The sequence below is a fragment of the Xyrauchen texanus genome, chromosome 39 (genome assembly GCF_025860055.1).
Source record: "Xyrauchen texanus isolate HMW12.3.18 chromosome 39, RBS_HiC_50CHRs, whole genome shotgun sequence".
Lineage (NCBI taxonomy): Eukaryota > Metazoa > Chordata > Actinopteri > Cypriniformes > Catostomidae > Xyrauchen > Xyrauchen texanus.
In genome coordinates, this window is record NC_068314.1 from 35,037,192 (window position 1) to 35,059,333 (window position 22,142).

Genomic DNA, 22,142 nt, shown 5'->3' on the forward strand with positions numbered 1-22,142 from the left:
TTACATGCCTGATTACGGTCATGTGACCGAAACATTGCAAAGAACATTTGTTTTTGCAAGCTATAGTGTGTGGGATTCTTTCTCTTTGAATCAATGGCAATAGAAAGTATTTTTTTTAAAATATAAATACACTGTAAAAAAAATCCTGTTGTTTTACAAAACAAATCTGGCATCTTCTTCACTGTATCAGTGCAGATTGGCAGAGATTTAGATGAAAACCTTTGAGAGCTTTAGAGGGCTCTCCGAATCAAACATGCGGCTGTTTCCTCTTTTAGCTCATCACAAGTAGCTCATTAACTACATGTCATTTCAAACAATTATAAAAGTCTTAAATAGGTATAAAATGATATTGCTCAGTTGCATTTATATTATTGTTTGAATTTTCAAATTGTTTTGTTTTATTTACAAGTATCCTGAATGTTTAACTCTTTCATTTATTACTTTTCATATATCACTGAGTTCAATTTGTTTTTTACCATTTATTGCTTTCACAGATTATGCAGATAATTGCCTTTTTTTATCTTGTAGCCCAGAACTGTTGCAGGATTTCGTGGGACTGTTCGATACGCATCTGTAAATGCACATAAAAACAAAGTGAGTGTTTAATATTATTTATTGCCTTCTTGCTGTACTATCAATTTATATAAAACAATGTATTGTAAAGTAATATACAAATAATAATGTGCAGTTAGTTAGTCATTAAACCCCAACAAAGTGATATTTAAAGAGTTTATTTTGTGATAATGTCCGACTCACGACTACTTACAAAATAAATAAATAATTTAATGGACATTAAATATTCATTTGAGTTATTTTGATATTTGAGAATAAAAAGACAGCGGTGTTGTATAGGAAACATGGACCTAACACAGCTATATACATAATATATATATATTAGCCTAGTTTTAAGATTTACATATTTAAATTTTATTCACAAAATTCCATCAAATTGAATAGTTTTTTATTGCCATTTGTTTGTTTGTTTGTTTGTTTGTTTTTACAGGAAATGGGTCGCCATGATGACCTGTGGTCTTTGTTTTACATGTTGGTTGAATTTGCTGCTGGACAGCTGCCGTGGAGGAAAATCAAGGACAAGGTACTCTGAGTTTGCTTACAAATGTCAAAAAGCCTTTGAAAATCTCTGTTTGTATGTTTCATAAAAGGTTTACATTATCTTGTTGTTGCATATTCTGAATAACATTGCTTTTGTTGAAATGCATTGTTGTTATCTACATCATTTAGGAGCAGGTGGGTCAGATTAAGGAGCGTTATGATCACAGGATGCTTCTTAAACACATGCCATCAGAGTTTAATGTCTTCCTCGAGCATGTTTTAGGCCTCGAATATTACACCAAACCAGACTATCAGGTACCTAGAAACCGCAGGTGCTGCTGTACTGCATTCAGTATACCATTTTGCCTAAAACCATGACCAGATTGCTTTAATTACTTATTTTTTTGCCATTTTTATGCCTTATAGTGATTGATGTGCTTGGCCCCTTAAATGCTGCTTACAGCTATATTTATTATTATTATTATTATTAGCAAATGAATGCATTCAGGTTCCCGTCATCGAATTCTCAAAGCTGGTTCATTGTATCTGTTTGTTGATGGCTCTGTTTTGGAGACTCAAAGTAAAATGAGGAACCTTGAAGTCATTTTTGATACCTTACATTTGATTCTTTTGTACAGAGTACTGTTAAAGCATCCTTTTTTCACCTCAGAAATATAGCAAGATTGCGCCCTATGCTAAATTTCTCTGTAGCTGAAAAGCTGATAAACTCATTCGTTGTCTCTCGGATAGATAACCGTAACGCCCTTTTAGCCGTTGTTTCAAAATCCACAATTAATAAGCTCAAATATGTACAAAACTCTGCCGCCAGGATCCTGGCCAGGGGCCAGGACATGCAATCATATTGTATTCCTGTATTGTAGTCCTTGCACTGGCTCCCGATCAGTTTCCGTGTTGATTTTAAATTTATGATGGTGACATACAAAGCATTGAATGGCTTGGCTCCTCATTATTTATATGCATTGTTAATTGTTAGAAAGATGATATGGCTTTTTCTGTCTATGCTCCTACCCTTTGGAAATCTCTTCCTCTAGAACTTAGGGAAGCTCAGACTTATGACATTTTTAAAGCTTTTAACTTTTTCAAAACTAGCATGTGCTTGCTGATGTCTACTTCTGTTTATTATTTATTGTGCTATGCACTGCTTATTTTGTTTCAATTGCTACCTTTTAAAAAAATCTAGTTTTTACAATGTTTTGGTGCAACAAAATGGATATCACATTTCATGATACAGTGTGTCTGTTGTGTTCAGCTCTTGATGTCAGTGTTTGAGAACAGCATGAAAGAACGCATCATCACAGAGAATGAGCCGTACGATTGGGAGAAAAGTGGGACGGACTCCATGATGTCTGCCACCACACCTACTACAGCGCAACAAAACACACGGCCCACAGCAGCGATGGTTGGGTAAGGAGCGCATGCATGTGTGAACACATCACACTCCATGTGTATATACTGTACATGTGGACAGGTGAACACATGAATCTATTATGTGCTTTTTACTCATTTCACTGCATTTCATACACTGGGGTGATAATTACAAACGCCATTTTCAGATTTTGAATATTTGCACAAAAGCGCATATTGGATTCTAGACAAAAGTATTTATTGTGCGACTAAATGGAATATAATTATTTTTAGAAATACCTTGTAAATAACGTGTACATTTATATCTTAAATAGAAAATAAGAAATAAATCAATATATCATATAAAGTCACACTTCAATTCTAAAAATATGGCATGGTGCACAGAATAGATGAAAACAACCATAGGTAACAAATTTTTGGGTCATTATCAGCTTAAATTGAATTAACTTCTCTTGTGTTTTTAGGGTCATCAATGTGACCCTGATGCCAGGTGACGCTCAGAGGGAGAACACTGATGATGTTGTCCAGGACGAGCACTTGAGTGATCAGGAAAACGCCCCTCCAGTTCCCTCCGGACAGCCGGCTGATGGCAGCCAGTTACCCACGGATGCAGACGGGTGGGAGGAAACCGATATCAACCGCAACAAACTCAGGATTACTTTTGGAAAGGTTACTTCAATTTATTATAGATAGGGGGAGACCAGGAGGCAGATTTTTACAGAAAGATTTAAATGGGATAGTTCACCCAAAAATAAAAATTGTCTCATCGTTTACTCACCCTCATGCCGTTCCAGATGTGTATGACTTTTTGTCTTCTGCACAACACAAATTAAGATTTTTAGAAGAGTATCTAAGCTCTGTAGGTCCATACAATGCAAGTGAATGGTGACCAAAACTTTGAAATGTTTGAAGCTCCAAAAAGGACCTACAGGCAGCATAAAAGTAATCCACATGACTCCAGTGGTTTAATCCAAATCTTCTGAATTAATGGGGGAGAAACAGATCAATATTTAAGTCCTCTTTTACTAGCAATATCAGCCGTTGACCAGCCCTGACAAGTAGATGGCTGAATAAGGAGTGAGATCACACCAGAATAAGAAAGTGAAAGTGAAAGTGGAGATTTACAGCCAAAAAAGGACTTAAATTTTGATGTTTCTCACCCACACCTATTATATCACTTCTGATGATATGGATTAAACCACTGGAGTCATGTGGATTACTTTTATGGTTCCTTTATATGCTTTTCGTAGCTACAATGGTCTAATTTGATCTGGTCACCATTCACTTGCATTGTATGTACCTACATAGCTGAGATATTCTTCTACAAATCTTCATTTGTGTTCCACAGAAGAAACAAAGTCATACACATCTTGAATGATTTTTGTGATATTTTTGTACATTATCGTTTCCATTTTTGTTGTTTAGTGACTCGTTTTTTGCTTCATAATTGTTTTAATTTTTAATAGCTGAAAAGGCCATAATAGGCTAAGATAATGCTGCGTTCCCTCCTCCACCCTACAGTGACTATGCAGGATTTGACTTCACAAAATTAAGCCAACTTGAGAAATATTCACTGGTATAATAAGTGTGACAACTAGCCCGGTCTACCCCTATATATTCCAATAATTATATACGGTATATACATACATTCACATATGAAATGCACATATAAGTTATTGAAAATGATGGTTACTCTGAAGACCTTTTGTCCATTAAAAATTGTAATCCATTTAAAATATAAAATCTATTTAAAGCCTGTCTACTGTATAATAGATTTTACTATTTTTCTGGGTGTTTGTTTCAGGGGGGTCAAGAGGATGACCGTAACCGGGGTGTGTGTCCTGCTTCACCACAAAGGGGAGGGGGAGGTTTGGACTCTCCAGGTGTGCAGGTGCACTCGCTCAGGTTCAGACGGGTCAACAGCCCAGAATCAGACCGTTTTTCTGCCGCTGAAGGGCGAGAGGGTTACGGGCAACGGTCAGTTTGACACTTCTTTCTTATACTGTATCATAAACGAATGAAGTGTATATCTGTCCACACCCAATGAACCCAAAAATCTGTCATTGTTTACTTACACTCATGTGTACCAAACCTGCTTGACTTTGTTTCTACAGTGGAACACAAAAGGAGATGTTAGCCAGAATGTTATCTTCAGTCACGTTCACTTTCAGAACGGTTTGATCGCACTTGGCTATTCTTTATTATTTGTTACTGCACATTTTAGAATTTAGAGTATAAAGTCATCAAAACATTATGCAATGACCAAAACAAATTAAATCAGAAACTTCTTCAGTGAAGCCTTTTGTCTGTTCCAGCTCTGCACACAACTCATTTTCTCATTAACTTCGGGTGCATCCTGGGATGCTATTTAAACAGGATTGAGTGATTTCATTTGCTGGAGAATTGTTAGCTACTTTTCTTAAAAAAAAGTTTTTTTATTTTATTTTATTATTTTATAGATTTTTTATTTTCTCACCTTTTCTCCCCAATTTGGAATGCCCAATTCCCAATGCACTCTAAGTCTGCGTGGTGGCGTAGTGACTCGCCTCAATCCGGGAAGTCTCTCTTGAAGTCCATCCCAGAAGATATCCAAACCCACCACCCCACTCACTGTGGCTCTCAGTGCTGCTGGTCCAACATTGGTCAAGTAGGCATCCAGTTCATCTCTTGGTACACTGCTGAAGCCTGGAATAGCCTTGTAGCTTGACACTCTGTCATCCATAAACGCAACTTTCGTGATCCGTATTAAGTTTTACAGAGAGTTTAAAACAGCAAAGCTGACAAATTGCACTAAGTGCTTTGAGCTGCGCTCTCCACATACAGACTGGGGAGAAAAGAGTGCCGACCACCCTACTGAAGCCAAGGTTAGCGGAGTAAAAGTTTGAGAAAAACACCACTCACCTTGATCCCTGCTACCACTTCAGTCAATGGTGATCTGCCGCTGCTGTGGTAACTGTTTCGACATTCTCATATGCTTTGCTGATTTTAAGTGGCTGCCGATTTTCGACTTTCTCTTGTGTTCTAGCACAGTCAGGGCTGGACTGGCAATCTGGCATACCGGGCATTTTCTCGGAGGGCTGACGCACTTTGGGGCCGATCATGGGTGGACTGGCCAGTGGGAGAACCGAGCAGGCCGGATATTCGCCAGCGAAACGTGCCGAATGGGCCGCGATAAGCAAAAATTAGCCGCCGCGTTATGCAGAATGGACCACAAAACGGCACCTCAATATGCAGCGAACACCCCCGCTCAACAACTTTTGGATCAACCCAAAAGTCCCCCCCCCCCCACCAACCTTTGGGCCAGTTGCTATGTAAAATCCCATGCCGATTTCTCTTCCCAGTCCAACCCTGAGCACAATGTTGCATGGAGTGCAAAACAATTTTCCCCCACTTTCATGTAAAACATTCGTAAATTGTTTCGCACGGTTTTTAGCTGTTACTGGCAAATGTGATTTATTTCTGTTCATTGTACTGCCGGTCAGCCACCATCAATCAGTCATCATCTTCGTACGTGAATGCACTGACAGACCAGGGGAAATTTTTTTTTGATCTGTATTTGGCCATTTTCCACGGTAACAGTGCAGTAATTGGTCAAAATTACAGTACGAACCCACTTTTGATTGGACCCTTTTATGCGCTAAAAGTGCGGATATTGGTCAAAATTGCGAGCTCTAGTATAATATGCGCTGATTGGTTGATTTTGCATTGAATTATGCGATCGCAGACTCGCGGAATCCTGGAGGGACTGGAGTCCAAAAATGGGAAAAAGCACTTTTTGTGTTGTTTTTCCAAAGTTTGAGTGCCTGTAACTCCAGAAGTATTAAACATATCTTAATATCCTTTTAGTGTCCTTTTCAGAACAAACTTTACTTTTGGTATCTTCATTTTCAAGGCCCTAGACTGTTAAACCCCAGACATATGGGACTCTAAACATGGCTCCATCCGAAAAGTGTCGAATAACCATTTAAAGTTTTTGTTCGTACTTGTCCATGTGCCATGTACTACAATACATTTAGCCATTTATTCCTTTCTCAGATCTCGAATGGACATCCTGGGTTCTCCCTCTCGGCACGTTTACTCCTCCCAACCCGCTCAGATGCTGTCTGTGGACGGTTGCCGTGGAGACCGCGGGCGTAACGAGGCCTCTGCGTCAGTGGACCAGGAAGCCCACAGCAACGCCTTCATTCGTTCTGTACCACTCGCTGAAGAGGAGGACTTTGACAGCAAAGAGTGGGTGATCATAGACAAAGAAACAGAGCTCAGAGACTTCCACCACCCGCCAGGGGCCGAGCCCACCACATCCGGCACCACGGATGAAGAGCCGGAGGAGTTACGCCCTCTAGAGGACGGAGAAGAGCGGCGGAGACATAGAGGGACAGATCCGTCGGTCAGACCCAAGACGTCACTTGGAGACCGGACGACACGGGGTATGCTGCCCCTTACGGAGGAGGAGACGTCCAGGAGGAGTGGGAAAGGGCTGTCGACGTCAGTGGAGAGCCCTGTGCAGTCACCGTGTCACTCGCTGCCCTCCGGACGGCCTCGGCGGAAAGAGACAGACCCCAACGGACCTCAGAGACAGGTAAGATGATCCTGACTAACCCAAACTGACTCCCTTAAGCCAAAGCTGAAGTGTGATGGAGGTTTAAAATATTTGATGGCGGTAAAGATAAAATTATGGCAAAGATGTTTCTTAACATTCGAGAATGATTATGATGCCCTTTCTGAAGGTACAAGGAAACCATAAAGGGATAGTTCACACAAAAATGACAAGTCATCATTAATTCTTCCTCGTGTTGTTCCAAACCTGGATGACTTTCTTTCTTCTGGGGAACACAAAAGGAGATATTAAGCAGCATGTGTTAGCATTAGTTACCATTTTCGAATGGTGACTGAGGCTAACGTTCGGCCTCCTTTTGTGTTCCACAGTAAAAAAAAGAAAATAAGTCATACAGGTTTAGAACAACACGAAGAAGAATTAATGATGACAGAGTTGTCATTTTTGGGTGAACTATCCCTTTAAGGACTTCTTGTACCTTCAGAAACTGATGTGTCCTTCTTAAAGGAAAATGTTGGGTTCAATAAAATTTTTGCTCAATTGTCAGCATTTTTGGCATGAAGTTAAATAACACAAAAAATGATTTCGACTCGACCCTCCTTTTCTAGCAAAACTCGAGGTTACAGTGAGGCGCTTACAATGGAAGTGAATGGGGCCAATTTTTGGAGGGTTTAAAGGCAGAAATACGAAGCTTATAATTTTATAAAAGCACTTGCAATAATTTTTATGTTAAAACTAATTATTTATTTGCACTGTAATTTTGTTTAAATCGTCATTTACCAGGATTACAAGGTTTATGGTGTTACGTCGTCATGGCAACCAAGCTGGACAATTTTATATAACTTGAAAATATAAGAAAGTGACTTTATCATACTGTGAAGTATTGCGTAAACAACACACACACAACACACACATGACACACACACAACACAAACAACACACACACACACACACACACACAACACAAACAACACACACACACACACACGCAACACAAACAACACACACACAACACACACACACACACAAACACAACACACACACACAACACAAACACAACACACACACACACACACACACACACACACACACACACACACACACAACACAAACACAACACACACACAACACACATACAACACACACACAACACACATACAACACACACATACAACACACACACAACACACACACACAACACACATACAACACAACACAAACACAACACACACAACACAACACACACACAACACAAACACAACACAAACACAACACACACACAAACGGTGAGTATTTTAACGTTTACTGATTGGCCCCATTGACTTCCATTGTAAGTGCCTCACTGGAACCCGGATCTTTAGCTTTTCTAGAGAAGGAGGGACGAAGCGAAATGCATTTTTGTGGTAATCATCATTATGCCACAAATGCTGTCCATTGTGCTTAACTTGTATTGAACCCGGAATATTCCTTTAAAGAGCGAACAAGGGTTTTGCAGGTTCTCTTGCTAGGGTCAAATCGATCTTAAAACATATTTTCTATCAATAAAAAGCCAGCTCTTTAAAATGGGGCGGTGCTATTGTCTCACTCCATTTTTTGCAAGTTGTGTGCCTATCTCTCTCTCTTTCAGTCTCTCTCTCTCTTTCAGTCTCTCTCTCCCTCAGTCTGTCACTCTCTCTTTCATTCACTGTCTGACACACAGACTCATACCTCATTTCTTCTTTTCGGACCATCCAGCGTTTGGTTTTCACGTGATTTGTTACACTGTAACGATTCGTCTCTGTTCATGGCTGGTATTTTTGCGAAATAATTTGTAGTACGCTTGTAAGTTGAACTTCTAATTATATGTAAATAGTCTTGTAATTATTCCAACAGCTCGACATTTTCTTGGAATTTTCTTTTGGATTTTTTTGTCTTTCCAGATCATATTACTAGACGAGTCCTTCAAAAAATGTACCAAAACAAAACACAATTTTCTCATGATCACGGAGGCTGTGAATGGGGTGTGAACGGCTAGACTGTTCAAGTTGTTCAAAAGAAGTCAAAATGTATAAAGAAATGAAATTAAGAGTTTGCTAATCACTACACTGTATTGGGTTTTCAGGGATACGTCTTTCTTTTCCTTCAGGAAAGCACTTTTTACTTCAGTAATGTCTTTGTGTCTTTGGCATTGTTGAAAATGAGGTGTCTATTGCCGAGCAATTCTCTTAAAGGTATAGTTCACCAAAAAAAAATAATTCACTCATGCCATCCTAGATGTGTATGACTTTCTTTCTTCTGCAGAACACAAATTAAGATTTTTAGAAGAATATTTCAGCTCTGTAGGTCCATGCAATGCAAGTGAATGGTGTCCAGAACTTTGAAGCTGCAAAAAGCACATAAAGGCAGTATAAAAGTAACCCAGTGGTTTAATCCATGTCTTCAGAAGTGATATGATAGGTGTTGGTGAGAAACGGATCAATATTTAAGTAATTTGTTTTACTATAAATCTCTACTTTTACTTTCACTTCCACATTCTTCTTCTTCTTTTGATTTTTGGTGATTGCCGTTTTTCATGCATATCACCACATACTAGTCAAGGCTGGTCAAAGGTGGAGATTTATAGTAAAAAAAATTTGATTTTAATCTGTTTTTTACCCACACCTATCATATCGCTTCTGAAGACATGGATTAAACCACTGGATTGGATTATTTTTATACTGCATTTATATGCTTTTTTGAGCTTCAAAGTTCTGACCACCATTCACTTGCATTGTATGGACCAACAGAGCTGAGATATTCTTCTAAAAATCTTCATTTGTGTTCTGCAGAAGAAAGAAAGTCACACACATCTGGGATGGCATGAGTGAATTTTGAGTTTTGGGTGAACTATCCCTTTAATCCTAAGAGACCCAGTGTAGCAGAAATGTAACATTAGTTCTCTTCAATTAAACAGTACCAACTTTCTTATAGAAATGGAAAAAACTACACATAACAACTACCGTTTTGGTGGGGGGGAAATGCATTATTGAAAGTCACTCAATAGTCACCTCAAAGACAAATATGCTTAAAAATCAAGATTTTCCCAAACACTGCTACTCACACAGAATTCACCTAAAATCTAAATATACACAACTTCAAGGAGGGTGCATGGGTCTCTGAGGTTTTTAAACATGTCTTAAACTCTGAATGTGGTTTGGTTTTTTTGGATGCTCAGCACTAAACCTCTCATTCATTTTCATATTTTAATGTTTGCCATCCCATGCAATTAGTGAGACAGAAATCAGCAGTGTTGGTTATTTACCCAAAAGGAAAAATTGCAGAATATTTTTTTCTGAAAGAATTCTGTACGTGGGGCAAAAACTTGCCCCTCGTCTCACGTTGTTTCGCAATGTAAATGGACCTTTTCAAGCTGAACTGAGATTGGTGGATTGTCTCTTTTGTATAATAGCCAAACCCTCAAATCAAAACCCACGAGGATGCTCATTTTCCCAGCAGTCTTCGCCTTTTAAAAAGCCACTGCTTTTGCTCAAAATCACGTATGACACGTTGATTTCGGCCACGGAGAAAATACCTGCCGCTGGAGCCACAAAAGAAGAGTGAAAGAGGTGTTTGCGGTAAGCACAGTTTAGGCTAGTCCCTTCTGTACCTGTTTGATGAACTTACTCATTGTTTTCCTTCTGTTTCTGTCATCGTTTTATCCATTTTTATCCATGTGTGTTTGTGTTTGTGTGCCTGGTTATTCATTTTTAAGTTGTCCACATTTACAACGACGGTTTTGTGACGATAGGTTGTTAAACAAATAAGTGCAAATGTTGCATTTTGTCAGATTCTCTCTGCTCATTGTCTTGCACATGGACACATACAGTAGGGTGCATTTTTTCAAGAGGTGGGTCGGCATCAAAGGAACAGCCTCTGTGGAATAAAGAGGCTCTCAATGTTGGCAGCCCAACCAAACCCATAAAATAACACAACTATTCTTTTAGCTTTGTCTGTTGTAAAAACTTGTTTCTAGGCAACCTATTTTAGGTCTGTGTAAAGAGAGCCGTTTCTCTCTTTCCTAAATGTTTGGTGTTATCCTTACTGCATGTGACTTGGGAGATGTTTTAAATGTTACAAATACAAATCTTCCGTCGTGCTCACTTCATTTCAGCGCACACTCTTTCTCATTTCGTTTCAGTCGGATGACGACAGGCCTCACTCGGGCCCTCGCTCCACCCAGCTCCGACGTCTCGCCTCGTACGTCTTCTCGTCCTCCACGTTGGAGACGGAGCAGTACCCCCACGCCGGAGGATCCTTCATCCAGCGCAGTCGTTCGGCCGAAAGCAGCCCGGCGCACAGTAACCTCCCTTCGGTCTCAAGACGCCACGCTCCCCTTCAGACGCCTGGAAGTCCTCGCAGCCGGCACTCGGTGCTTAACGTGTCCCGGCTGCAGATCCAGCAGATGCTGGCCAAACTGATGAGGAGAGATGGCATTGTCCCGTCTGGAGTTTCTTCTCACACACCGACATGAAAGACTTTTAATAAAGGTTGATGAGTAATTTGTCTGATGCAATAAACTGTTGAGGGCTGTAAGAATGAAATGATGCATTTGAAAGGAGTGCCATGTGGTTACACATTAAGCACGACACCTTTACTGTTCAAGTCTGGCACGTTTTGCTTACGAACAGATGCTTGGGTCATTTCAGTCGCTCTTAGGTGAGTTACTAGGCGCTGATTTCGGAGGGAAATCTATCTACGTATGCTCATTTAAATATGGTCAAATGTGTTAAAGGAATATTCCGGGTATATACCACAAAAAGGTATTTCGACCTGTCCCTCGTTTTCTTTAAAAATAGGCAAACATCTGGGTTACAGTGAGACACTTACAATGGAAGTCAATGCAATGCAAGTGAATGTGGGCCAGAACTTTGAAGATGCAAAAAGCACATAAATGCAGTATAAAAGTAATCCAGTGGTTAAATCTATGTCTTCAGAAGTGATATGATAGGTGTTGGTGAGAAACAGATCAATATTTAAGTCATTTTTGTAACTATAAATCTCCACTTTTACTTTCACTTCCACATTCTTCTTCTTTTGATTTTTGGCGATTGGCATTTTTCATGCATATCACCACATACTAGTCAAGGCTGGTCAAAGGTGGAGATTTATAGTAAAAAAAAAAAAGATATTAATCTGTTTCTTACCCTCACCTATCATATCGCCTCTGAAGACATGGATTAAACCACTGGATTGGATTACTTTTATGCTGCCTTTTATGTGCTTTTTGGAGCTTCAAAGTTCTTGCCACCATTCACTTGCATTGTATGGACCAACAGAGCTGAGATATTCTTCTAAAAATCTTCATTTGTGTTCTGCAGAAGAAAGAAAGTCACGCACATCTGGGATGGCATGAGTGAATTTTGAGTTTTACACACTTACAATGGAAGTCAATGGGGCCAATCCGTAAACATTTAAATACTCACTGTATAGCCACAAGACGTAAACAATATGTGTGTTAACAGGATTTTAGAGTGATAAAATTGCATACTAACCTTTTCTGTGTAAAGTTATAGCCAATTTACCAACTTTGTTGCCATGACGACGTAAAGCATAAACTGTAAAACCCTAAAATGACAATTTAAACAAACTTTACGGCTCAAATAACACAAGTTTTAACAGAAGAATTAATATAAGTGCTTTTATAAAATTATAAGCTTCACATTTCTGCCTTTAAAACCCTCCAAACATTGGCCCCATTGACTTCCATTGTAAGTGCCTCACTGGAACACAGATGTTGGCCTATTTTGTAAGAATACGAGGGACAGGTCGAAATACCTTTTTGTGGTAATCAACATTACGTCACAAATGCTGTCAAATGAGCTTATCTTTTACCGAACCCGGAATATTCCTTTAAACGGTGCCGAGAGCATCATCATATTGGCCAAAATAGTTACTGAACCAGCACGCAAGAGCGAAGGAAATGCGATTCTACACAGAGATTCAGTGAAAATGTGGCATTCCGTGCAGGCCTGCAATAAAGATCGTATTCATAATATCATGAGTGGATATTGTAAAGTACAAAGATAGAGAAATGATTGAACAAATGATCTGTTTTCACCAGTTGAGTTGGTGCACCTGATCGCAGATCTTTAGTCTGAAGTGGCTCACCTTTAATATGCATGTCACTGCGTTTGTCTTCCATACGAACAATCAAAGATATGTTATTTGTCACTTTATTTTTATTTGTAATAGCGTGGTTGACCACCATCTGAACCATCAATCAGAGTGTATGCACTGTTACTTTCATACAAAAATGTCATGGAAATGTTATGCAAGTCCAATGAAAGTGTTTTAAATGAGAAATGAAACCATCGGATCAAAGAGAGGAATAAAATATATATCAGTGCTTTTATAACCAATGAATGGCATGCTCGTCTTCCACAGCCTAGACAACTTCGATTTAACAACTTTTAAGTCAGCTGTCGTGTCCTGGGAATAAATGAGAGACGCACGTTTGGTTTCTCTGCAACTGATTATAGCATAAAGTAAGCATAAGCTAAAACATGGAAGCAGTTTCCATAAATTAAGTCCTTTCCCATGTTTAGTTTTCTTGTGTTTCGGTGAGTGTGTCGATGAAACGTTCCATATAATTATGATATATATTTATCCATGTGCATAGAGCTTTAAATGCACCAAGTAAGCATTCTATTAGTATCTCATTGAATACCTCTTAGTCACGATTGTCTCTGCTTGGGCTTATAGTGATTGCTGTGTGTTGTTGAGTAGCAAAAACTCTTAATGTGTGCTTGAGACCGCCGCCGGGTCCTTTGAGTAGCTACTGTATCTCACTATTGCACTTTACCAAGGATGCCGAATTGGAGCCATATCTGTTTCACTGGCGATGCAGAGCAAAGCATGTGAATAAATGCAATAAGATGTGAACGGTGGTTTTGAATTGGGATTTTGAGTGCTATTTCCTCAATAACAATTCCACTGAAATGGATTGAAACTTAAGTGCATATTCCAGAATATGTAGAGTGTGGACGGCAAGCTACGAGTAGCAGCTTTGTTTAATATGTCAGAGCTTGAAAGCACTAAGACTTGAAAGTAGGATGATTTATTTATTCAGAAAAGTAGATGGAATGGTCATCGATTGTTTGAAAGACATGGAGCATTTTCTTAATTGGCAGAATCGTATTTTATTTATAAATCTGCCTCTCTATATATTTTAAACCATTCTTAATCATAAATACGAAACCGCTTTTTTAAGTTTTTTTGTTGTTGCGTAAACCAAACGTGGGATTTCAGAAAAAGCATATGCGAATATCCGTTTCCGTTCCTGTTTATGATCACATTTGCTGAATTGTGCAACTTCAGTGAATGAATACCGAGCATTAAAACTGGGTTAGAACGGGAATGACGAATATCAAAAATGACACCACTGTTTTTAATAGGTTTCTGACTGTCACAGCCACGTCTTCTCACATGAATGTACTGTTTATATACCCAAACAGGCTGCTAGCCCTTGCACGTTTTGCACATCTGCTTTCACCTGGTTTACTTTTACAAAAATGACACATATGACTATATCATTGTTGAGACTGTCCATATCTGTAAGACATATCATTTTCAACCGTTTGCATGAGTAATAAATATTGCTGTATGAAAACAAATACAAATGTACACAATTTTATATGGCCTTAATGGCTTGGTCTGTTTGTCATTGATTTACATACTGTATAATGTGGTCAACACAAATCTTTTCATTTGTATGTACTGTTTACATGATTTGCTAAGGCCTTCTAGTCTTTGTCTCTACATCTGCATGTGATGCTCTGAAAAACCAAATAGAAAGATTGTGTAATTTGGTCCATCACCCCCCACAAACACTGCAACTGCTGTTATATTGCATATCTAATTAAAACTCATGAGTAAAGGTTTTACTTTATGCTTGTACACAATGCCTTTTCTTGCAATAACACCTTTTATATGTGCATGTTGTTTGATATGTATATTGCTGGATTATTCTATATAATGTATGTTGGGAGATTTGATCATTTATTGGTAAAAGTCATGCCTGTAGGGAGTACTAAATTTAGCTCGGTGCTGTGAGAAGCTTCAGATTATACAATGGACTCTACACATGTTGGCATATATGGTGGAAAAGCAACAATCAAATTAGGCCCTAAAGGGGAGTTTATATACAGTTTGCCCTAGCTGCTGTTAATATTTAATGGTTTGCAATTAAAAACAGTGCTAATTTAAAAGTGTGTGCTGTTAAAGTGTAAAAATAGGTTGCAGAAAGTATTGCTGTGTAAAGTAAACGGGCTGTAATCTTCTAGATTAATGTACAATAAGCATATTACCTTTTCTATCGCACTACCACTTGTACAGTTTGCTTGTAATATTTCCAAGTAAAGCATGCATTTTAAACTTTTTTTAATAAGATACATGTAAATATGCATTATATCTAAGAGCGTGAAACTGAATTAATCCTGTATACGTAAAAGCATGTAATCTGGTTGGTTTAAGTCTGTATGTATTGTATAGGATGTTGGGATTCACTTGAAAAAAAAAAGCAAAAGATGGCTGCTGTAAAAGGGAAAATTCGTTGACACATTCCTGTGCCTTTTTTATGTATGTAATCTAGACAATCTTGAAAGGCTTGTGTACAATTTAAACAAAATTAAACTCTTTGGGGGAAAAAAACGGTTGCGTTGTTTGATTGTAAGGGCTATTAGGAATGATCTGCTTAAAAACAAGCATAAATACATTTGTAATGCTGAAAAATTAAATTTGAAAGTATTTTGTTTAATACTTAAAGGGATAGTTCACCCAAAAATGTAAGTTCTGTTATCATTTACTCATTTATTACTCATTTATCATTTATTATTTAATTTTATGACTAAAAGGCTGAATGTTAGCCTCAGTCACCATTCACATTTATTGCATATTTTCCATACCATGACAGTGAATAGTAACTGACATCTCCTTTTGTGTTCCATGGCAGAATTTCAACAAGTTCGTAAATACATTCTTTTAGTGTGAACTATCCCTTTAAAAGTCAATAGGCATTATACATGACCAATGTGGGGTTAGTTCACCCAAAAATGAGAATTCTCTCATTATTTACTTAGCTTTAAGCCATCCCAGATGGGAATGACTTTCCTTCTTCGGCAGAACTGAAATTAAGAATTTTATAAGCCCATTTCAGCTCTGTTTGTCCATACAATGCATGTAAACTGGTGCTAACAGGTTGCTGGCTGTTTGATGGTTCAAGTCACATTTAGGCAGCATAAAAGTAATCCACACGGCTAATCCACTCATGATCAATTAATGTGTTCTGATGCAAATCTATAGGTAATCGCTTTCCCCGGAGCCTGGGTAGCTCAGTGAGTATTAACGTTGACTGCCACCCCTGGAGTCGCGAGTTTGAATTCAGGGCGTGCTAAGTGACTCCAGCCAGGTCTCTTAAGGAACCAAATTGGCCCAGTTGCTAGGGAGGGTAGAGTCACATGGGGTAACCTCCTCGTAGTCGTGATTAGTGGTTCTCGCTCTCAATGGGGCGTGTGGTGAGTTGTGTGTGGATTGCAAAGAGTAGCATGAGCCTCCACATGCTGCGAGTCTCCGCGGTGTCATGCACAACGAGTCACATGATAAGATGCTCGGATTGACGGTCTCAGAAGCGGAGGCAACTGAGACTCGTCCTCCGCCACCGGATTGATGTGAGTAACCGCGCCACCATGAGGAATGGTGACGAATCGGTGACGAAAACGCTATGACGCGTTCACGCGAGGAGTTGGAAGCGTTTGCTTTGTACATAACAGAGGAACGAACGTCACAGGAGAGATAGTTCATTTCAAACAGAAATACAGCGCTGGGCAGAAGCAGCGATTTAAAGTTAAAAACTTTTTAATTATAGATTTGTTCTTACACCAACCTATCGGTTTGCAACAGAAGACATTGATTGATCGACCGGAGTCATGTGGATTACTTTTATGCTGCCTAAATATGCCTTTTGAACCGTTAAACATCCAGCAGACTGATGGCACCCATTTATATGCGTTGTATAGATAAACAGAGCTGAAACCGGCTTATAAAATACTTCATTTTGGTTCTGTTTGAAGAAGGAAAGTGATTCCCATCTGGGATGGCTTGAAGGTAAGTCAATCATGAGAGAATTTTCATTTTTGGGTAAACGAACCCTTTACCCTTTAAGTAAAACAATTCTTATGTAAATTGTCCCTTTCAATTTAAAGGGACAATTTATGTAAGAATGCATTTACACACAAATTTGTTCTTCTTATTTTTCATGAATAAGGCCTGTAGTACGGTGCCCAGAAAGGGACGGGTTTGGTTCACTTAGTTTTGTCATGGCCACATCATTTTAACTTGTGGGAACATGATAATATGTTGTGGCCACTATATGTTATGTTGTGCGAACGACAACCTTTTCTCTTTTCACTATTTTCCAAACATTTTGTGTGCATCCAGCGGTATCCGTGGAGGTGTCCGGGACCGTTTAACTGATCAATGATAAATCTCACAGTTTCATTCAAGCTTCCAAATTTTCGTCTGCAAAGCCCATTCATTTTTAGAATGCATTTTAGATGCCTTTCACTTATAATGTAATTATTATGTATATATCTTTGTATGTCATTCCTAATTCAAAATAAAATGTTACATTAATCATCTCCATTTTTGCTGTTTGTCCATGATGCGGTCATACAGACCTTATTCACGCTAGCGCCATCTTTGATTTTTAATAGGAATGACAACGAGGCTGTAAGGGACACACTTACAGTCTCTAAAATGGGCTGTACTGCAGTTTAAAGTGTTTTTGGATCGATCCAAGAACATTCAGTATACAAAGAACTCCAGACATCCACAGAGTTGTGGATAATCAGATGCGATCTAGGAGCTTTATACAGCTTTATACCATTTGTGCCATTGAAGAGATGGTAAGTCTATCCATCACATCCTTGTTTTCATTCCCATTAAAAATCAAAGATGGCGCTAGCGTGAATAAGGTCTTTATTTTGCCCTTTACATCAACATAAAAAAGGATGTCAATACCCCATCATTAAATGTTGTGGTCACTAGAAAAGCATAAAAGCATCTAGCGGCCACAACATATTATCACAAGTTCCCACAAGTTAATATGATGTGGCTACGACAAAACCAAGTGCACCGAACCTGTCCCTTCCCGGGCACCATACCATTGTGTTTTCCCTAAAGCTTTGTCAATACAGAATCTCATTATGTCAAATTTTGTCTCTATTAATGATACCTGACATTGTCTTACTCAAATTATAATTTAGTGGCAGAACTGTAACTTGTATGCATATGATATCTTTCAGGTCTCTGCCCCAAGTGAGCCTCTGTTGTCACCGACTGACTACAGGACTAAATCGCCATCCTCAGAGAAGGAGATGTTCCATATCCTTCCCAAACTGCAGGCTAAACGAGCTGACTTTCTCACCGTCATGCTTACAGGTAGCCTGCATCATCGTCGGGGCTTCACGTCCACACCACCTGAGACTCAGCATGAAGGACCTAGAGATGATGATGTCACGAAAAGCGAGTCTAGTAGTGGAGCAAGCGAAAAGAGTACAGAACGTAGTCAAGATGGTGCACCATCCACCTTAGTGGCTGATGATCCTCACAAGGAGCAGAAGGAACTGGGTTCAGTGGCTGATATAGATCCTGAACTAGAGGACGTCTCGAAGACTCTTGTTTTGTTTTCACCAGGAGACATGAAGAAGTCTCCAAATGTTATGAATGGGAATGAAGTGGATCAGGGTATCGCAGGTTCTGATACTCCTCAAAATGTGCAGTCTGTTAAAGGTGATCAAATAGAGGTGCAGGTTCAGGAGGATGTTAAGCAGGTGCAGAGGCCCTCAGATGATGGAGACCCATCAATACAGACGTCTAAACCAGTGCTAACCATCTCAACGACTCCAGTGGCCTCAGCCTCAATTGCTTCACCCCCCTTCTCCAAAGTAGAGCACACTTTTGTACACATTGCTGAGACAACCCATCTAAATATCATGTCTTCACATGGTGCAGAGGTCAGAGAAGGAGACCTGGACATTTTAGACATTGCTGAGGACGTTGAGCTGAAAATCAAGTCAGTCCTTTCTCTAGAGCCAGAAGGAGTTGTCTATCCTGAAGTCAACTCTCAGACTCCTACAGAGGAGACTCAGGTACTCAATGTTCTGGATGGTTCTTTCCCAAAGGAGATTTCTGACAAACAGGAAGGTCTTATGGTTCCCATATCCATAGAGTTAAGGGAACCCCTCCAGCAAGATTCATCAACTGATGGAAAACTGCAAACAAAAGAAGAACATCAAGAGGAAAAGCTAGTACCTGGGAATGGCACATGCGGTATTGGGCTTTCTAAACGTCCACGGACAAGGAGCAAGAGTCGCATTCCTATTCTGGTCTCAGAAGAGGACATGGGATCAGAACAATCCCTTTCTTCCAGAGAAAGACTGCGAAGAAGAGCCATTCAGCAGGACTTGTCACGTATTGCTGTGGAAAGACAACGGCAGGGACGCTGGATGAGACTGAATTCCAGGACTTCTTCCTCGTTGTCTTCTGGAGAAGATCCCAAGAGAGCCTCAGAGACTCTTGCTACTATGTGCTCAGAGGAGGATGTTCATGAATCTTACGATTCCCTTATCAAGCTTAGGAAGGAGGCTGATGAGAAGAACAGGACTGTGTGGAGCAGCAGGATCCCCAGACCAGTAACCCCAATAAGGAAGCCTTCAAGCAAACTAGTGGTTGTGGCCGCTGTTATCTTGTCAGGAGCTAGCACTGTGAAATTAGAGCAAAAATCAAGCAATGGGTAAGCCTTTCATTTCAGAACTAGTTTGATAAAACTAGAATTTTGGTATTTTATGAGTGTGGTGACATTACGTGATTCCTTATTCATATTGCAGCAGCTCCGAGCTGAAATGTCCACTGTGTGCCACAAAAAGAGAGTTCAATTTTCTCCCAGACAGTTGAGGTTTTTAAGGTTAATGCTCTATGAAGCTTTAAATCAACTAAACCGACCTCCCTACCCTATACATTAAACCTAAACCGATAGTGTCTTAAAAGCTAATGTGAGATGAAAAAAACAATTGCTGAAGCAACCATATAATTTTTTGGTGCTGCTAAGACACTTTCGGCTCACGTGTTGACTCGCTTGCTCTTCAGGACTCATACCCCTGCCATTTGCGTCACAAGTGCAACGCTTTCAGTTGAGCTACCTTGCAATTTGATCGCCTTACAAGTTTTGCAATATAGTAAATGTGTTTTTGATGTCATAAGATAGCATTCTGTTTTACTTGTGATTTGTGTGAACGTGAAAAAAAGTTGTTGTTGTGCCTCTAGTGTTCATTTTCAACTTTTTATAGCATTTTTAAAGTGCTAAACTAAATCTCTTTTTATCCACCTTAGCCCAAAGGTTGAATCGCAAACAGGATCAAGCGCTCCACCACTCCACACAAGATCGAAATCGACACTGTCCCGTTCGACCGTGCCAAGTGGAAGTAATCGCATGCCTTTCCACTGCATTCCTGCGCCATCCCATCGCAGCTTAAGCACTGCAGACTGCACTTTCCCCTCCAAACGCATTGCTAGCCCCTCGCCCCTGAGGTTGCCCCTGCGAACTGTGGTCAGTGAGTCGCGCAAGCAGCCATTTGCCCTCCGAACCACTGTGGAGTCCAGGACTACTACTTGCAGCGGCCCAAAACAATCCCCCAATACAGCTGTGAGGAATCGAACCAAAGCTTCTGCTCCGTTGAAGAACACAGTTCCCGTGAGAATGGAAAAAAGCACAAGCAACAACGCAGCCGCAGCCAGATAAGACACAGCGACTGCTGATTACTGCGATTGTTTTCTTCTCAAGTACTTGAACATATTGCCTCTAAAGTGCATCTTCCCCATTGACCAAAATGAACCTTTTATGTTCTTCCTAATTAACAAATGTCTTGTTCCAATTTTGAACTCTGCACCAAATAGTTTTATGTTGTACCATAAGATAGCAGAACTTTCACACATTTAGCTAACACGGTGCTATACTCTATACAGTATGTGTGTTCTGTTGTGCATATTTAATTTATATCTGGTTTTTGAAGGTGTACTTTATATTTAGTTAGATAAGACTTTGACCCTTGTCAAACATGGTAAATTGCATTGACAATACTATAATCCACCAGGCACACAGAACATTGTAATATCTACCACATATCCATCGAAAACACTGGTCTGCAGCTAGGCCCTCTTTGTAAAACTTGTGACAATGGGCATGCCTTGTCTTTAGCTTGTTTCAAGTGTTGGAATATACCGCTGTATGCTTGTACAAATTCCTTACAGTATTTCGTGCAGAAACCTCTTTATTTTTTATCAGGCAAAAGAAATGGTAAAGTATTTGGTTCTTATTTTGTTAAAGGAGTATATTGTTGGTTCCAAACCAAGCTGTCTTGGTTTTTAAGCATGGCAAACTTCACACACTATTTATTGTCAATATGAATTATTTCTAAATGAAGCAGTCCCACCTATTTTGCTCTTATTACAATAGTGAGAGTTTCGTTGGAGAGCATAAAATTATCAAGTCTCAATTATGTGTTGTGTTGTTTCTTTCAGGTCCTTTTTCACACAACAGTCAAATGTATTATGCAAGTATTGATCTAAAATGCCTTTTAGGAAACATTTTCAATATCATTATAATTGAAAGTGAAGCTTTGAGGGTCTCTTATGACAGCTCTCTATGCTGCTTACCAAAGTCCGAACTACTGCCCCCACTGGCTGAAGCGGAAAGAGCTTTTAAATGGGCACATGTGAGCTCCAGTTTCCAGGAGAAATGTCCACAGAGGGCACCAAAATAGAGTTGCACAGTGAGTTTGATCGTGTAGTTATGTCAGGTACTACTTATGAAGAAATGTAAGCATGTGAGATGCAGTATATTTGAACAAAGGGACTATGGCATTCCCGATCCCTCCCCCTAGTCTTAAATAAAAAAACGGTTACTGCGGAACCAATGTATTTCCTCTCCCTCTCCCCAGCTAGTCAGGTGAGGGAATGTGAGCAAGAAACTTACCCTCTTCTTGATACCAAGACAAAGACGTTCTTGTGTCTCAGAAAAGTGTAACTGGGAACAGTGTTATGATAACATAATGCAGCATTGCAAATATCTTTAGAG

General features: G+C 39.5%; 1 protein-coding gene across 2 annotated transcripts in view; it reads left to right on the top strand.

Annotated features, from left to right (window-relative positions):
* Positions 1-21,542, top strand: part of LOC127632798 (tau-tubulin kinase 1-like) — a 41,657-nt gene extending 20,115 nt beyond the window's left edge. For both annotated transcript variants that reach the window (XM_052111571.1, XM_052111572.1), the window contains exons 7-15: positions 529-594; positions 1,004-1,096; positions 1,243-1,368; positions 2,324-2,478; positions 2,904-3,108; positions 4,244-4,416; positions 6,475-7,018; positions 18,313-19,802; positions 20,399-21,542. In XM_052111571.1, the coding sequence (XP_051967531.1) occupies positions 529-594; positions 1,004-1,096; positions 1,243-1,368; positions 2,324-2,478; positions 2,904-3,108; positions 4,244-4,416; positions 6,475-7,018; positions 18,313-19,802; positions 20,399-20,807 (3,261 nt within the window). In that variant the 3' untranslated portion in view covers positions 20,808-21,542. The remainder of the gene's footprint in view (positions 1-528; positions 595-1,003; positions 1,097-1,242; positions 1,369-2,323; positions 2,479-2,903; positions 3,109-4,243; positions 4,417-6,474; positions 7,019-18,312; positions 19,803-20,398) is intronic.
* Positions 21,543-22,142: the final 600 nt, after the last annotated feature.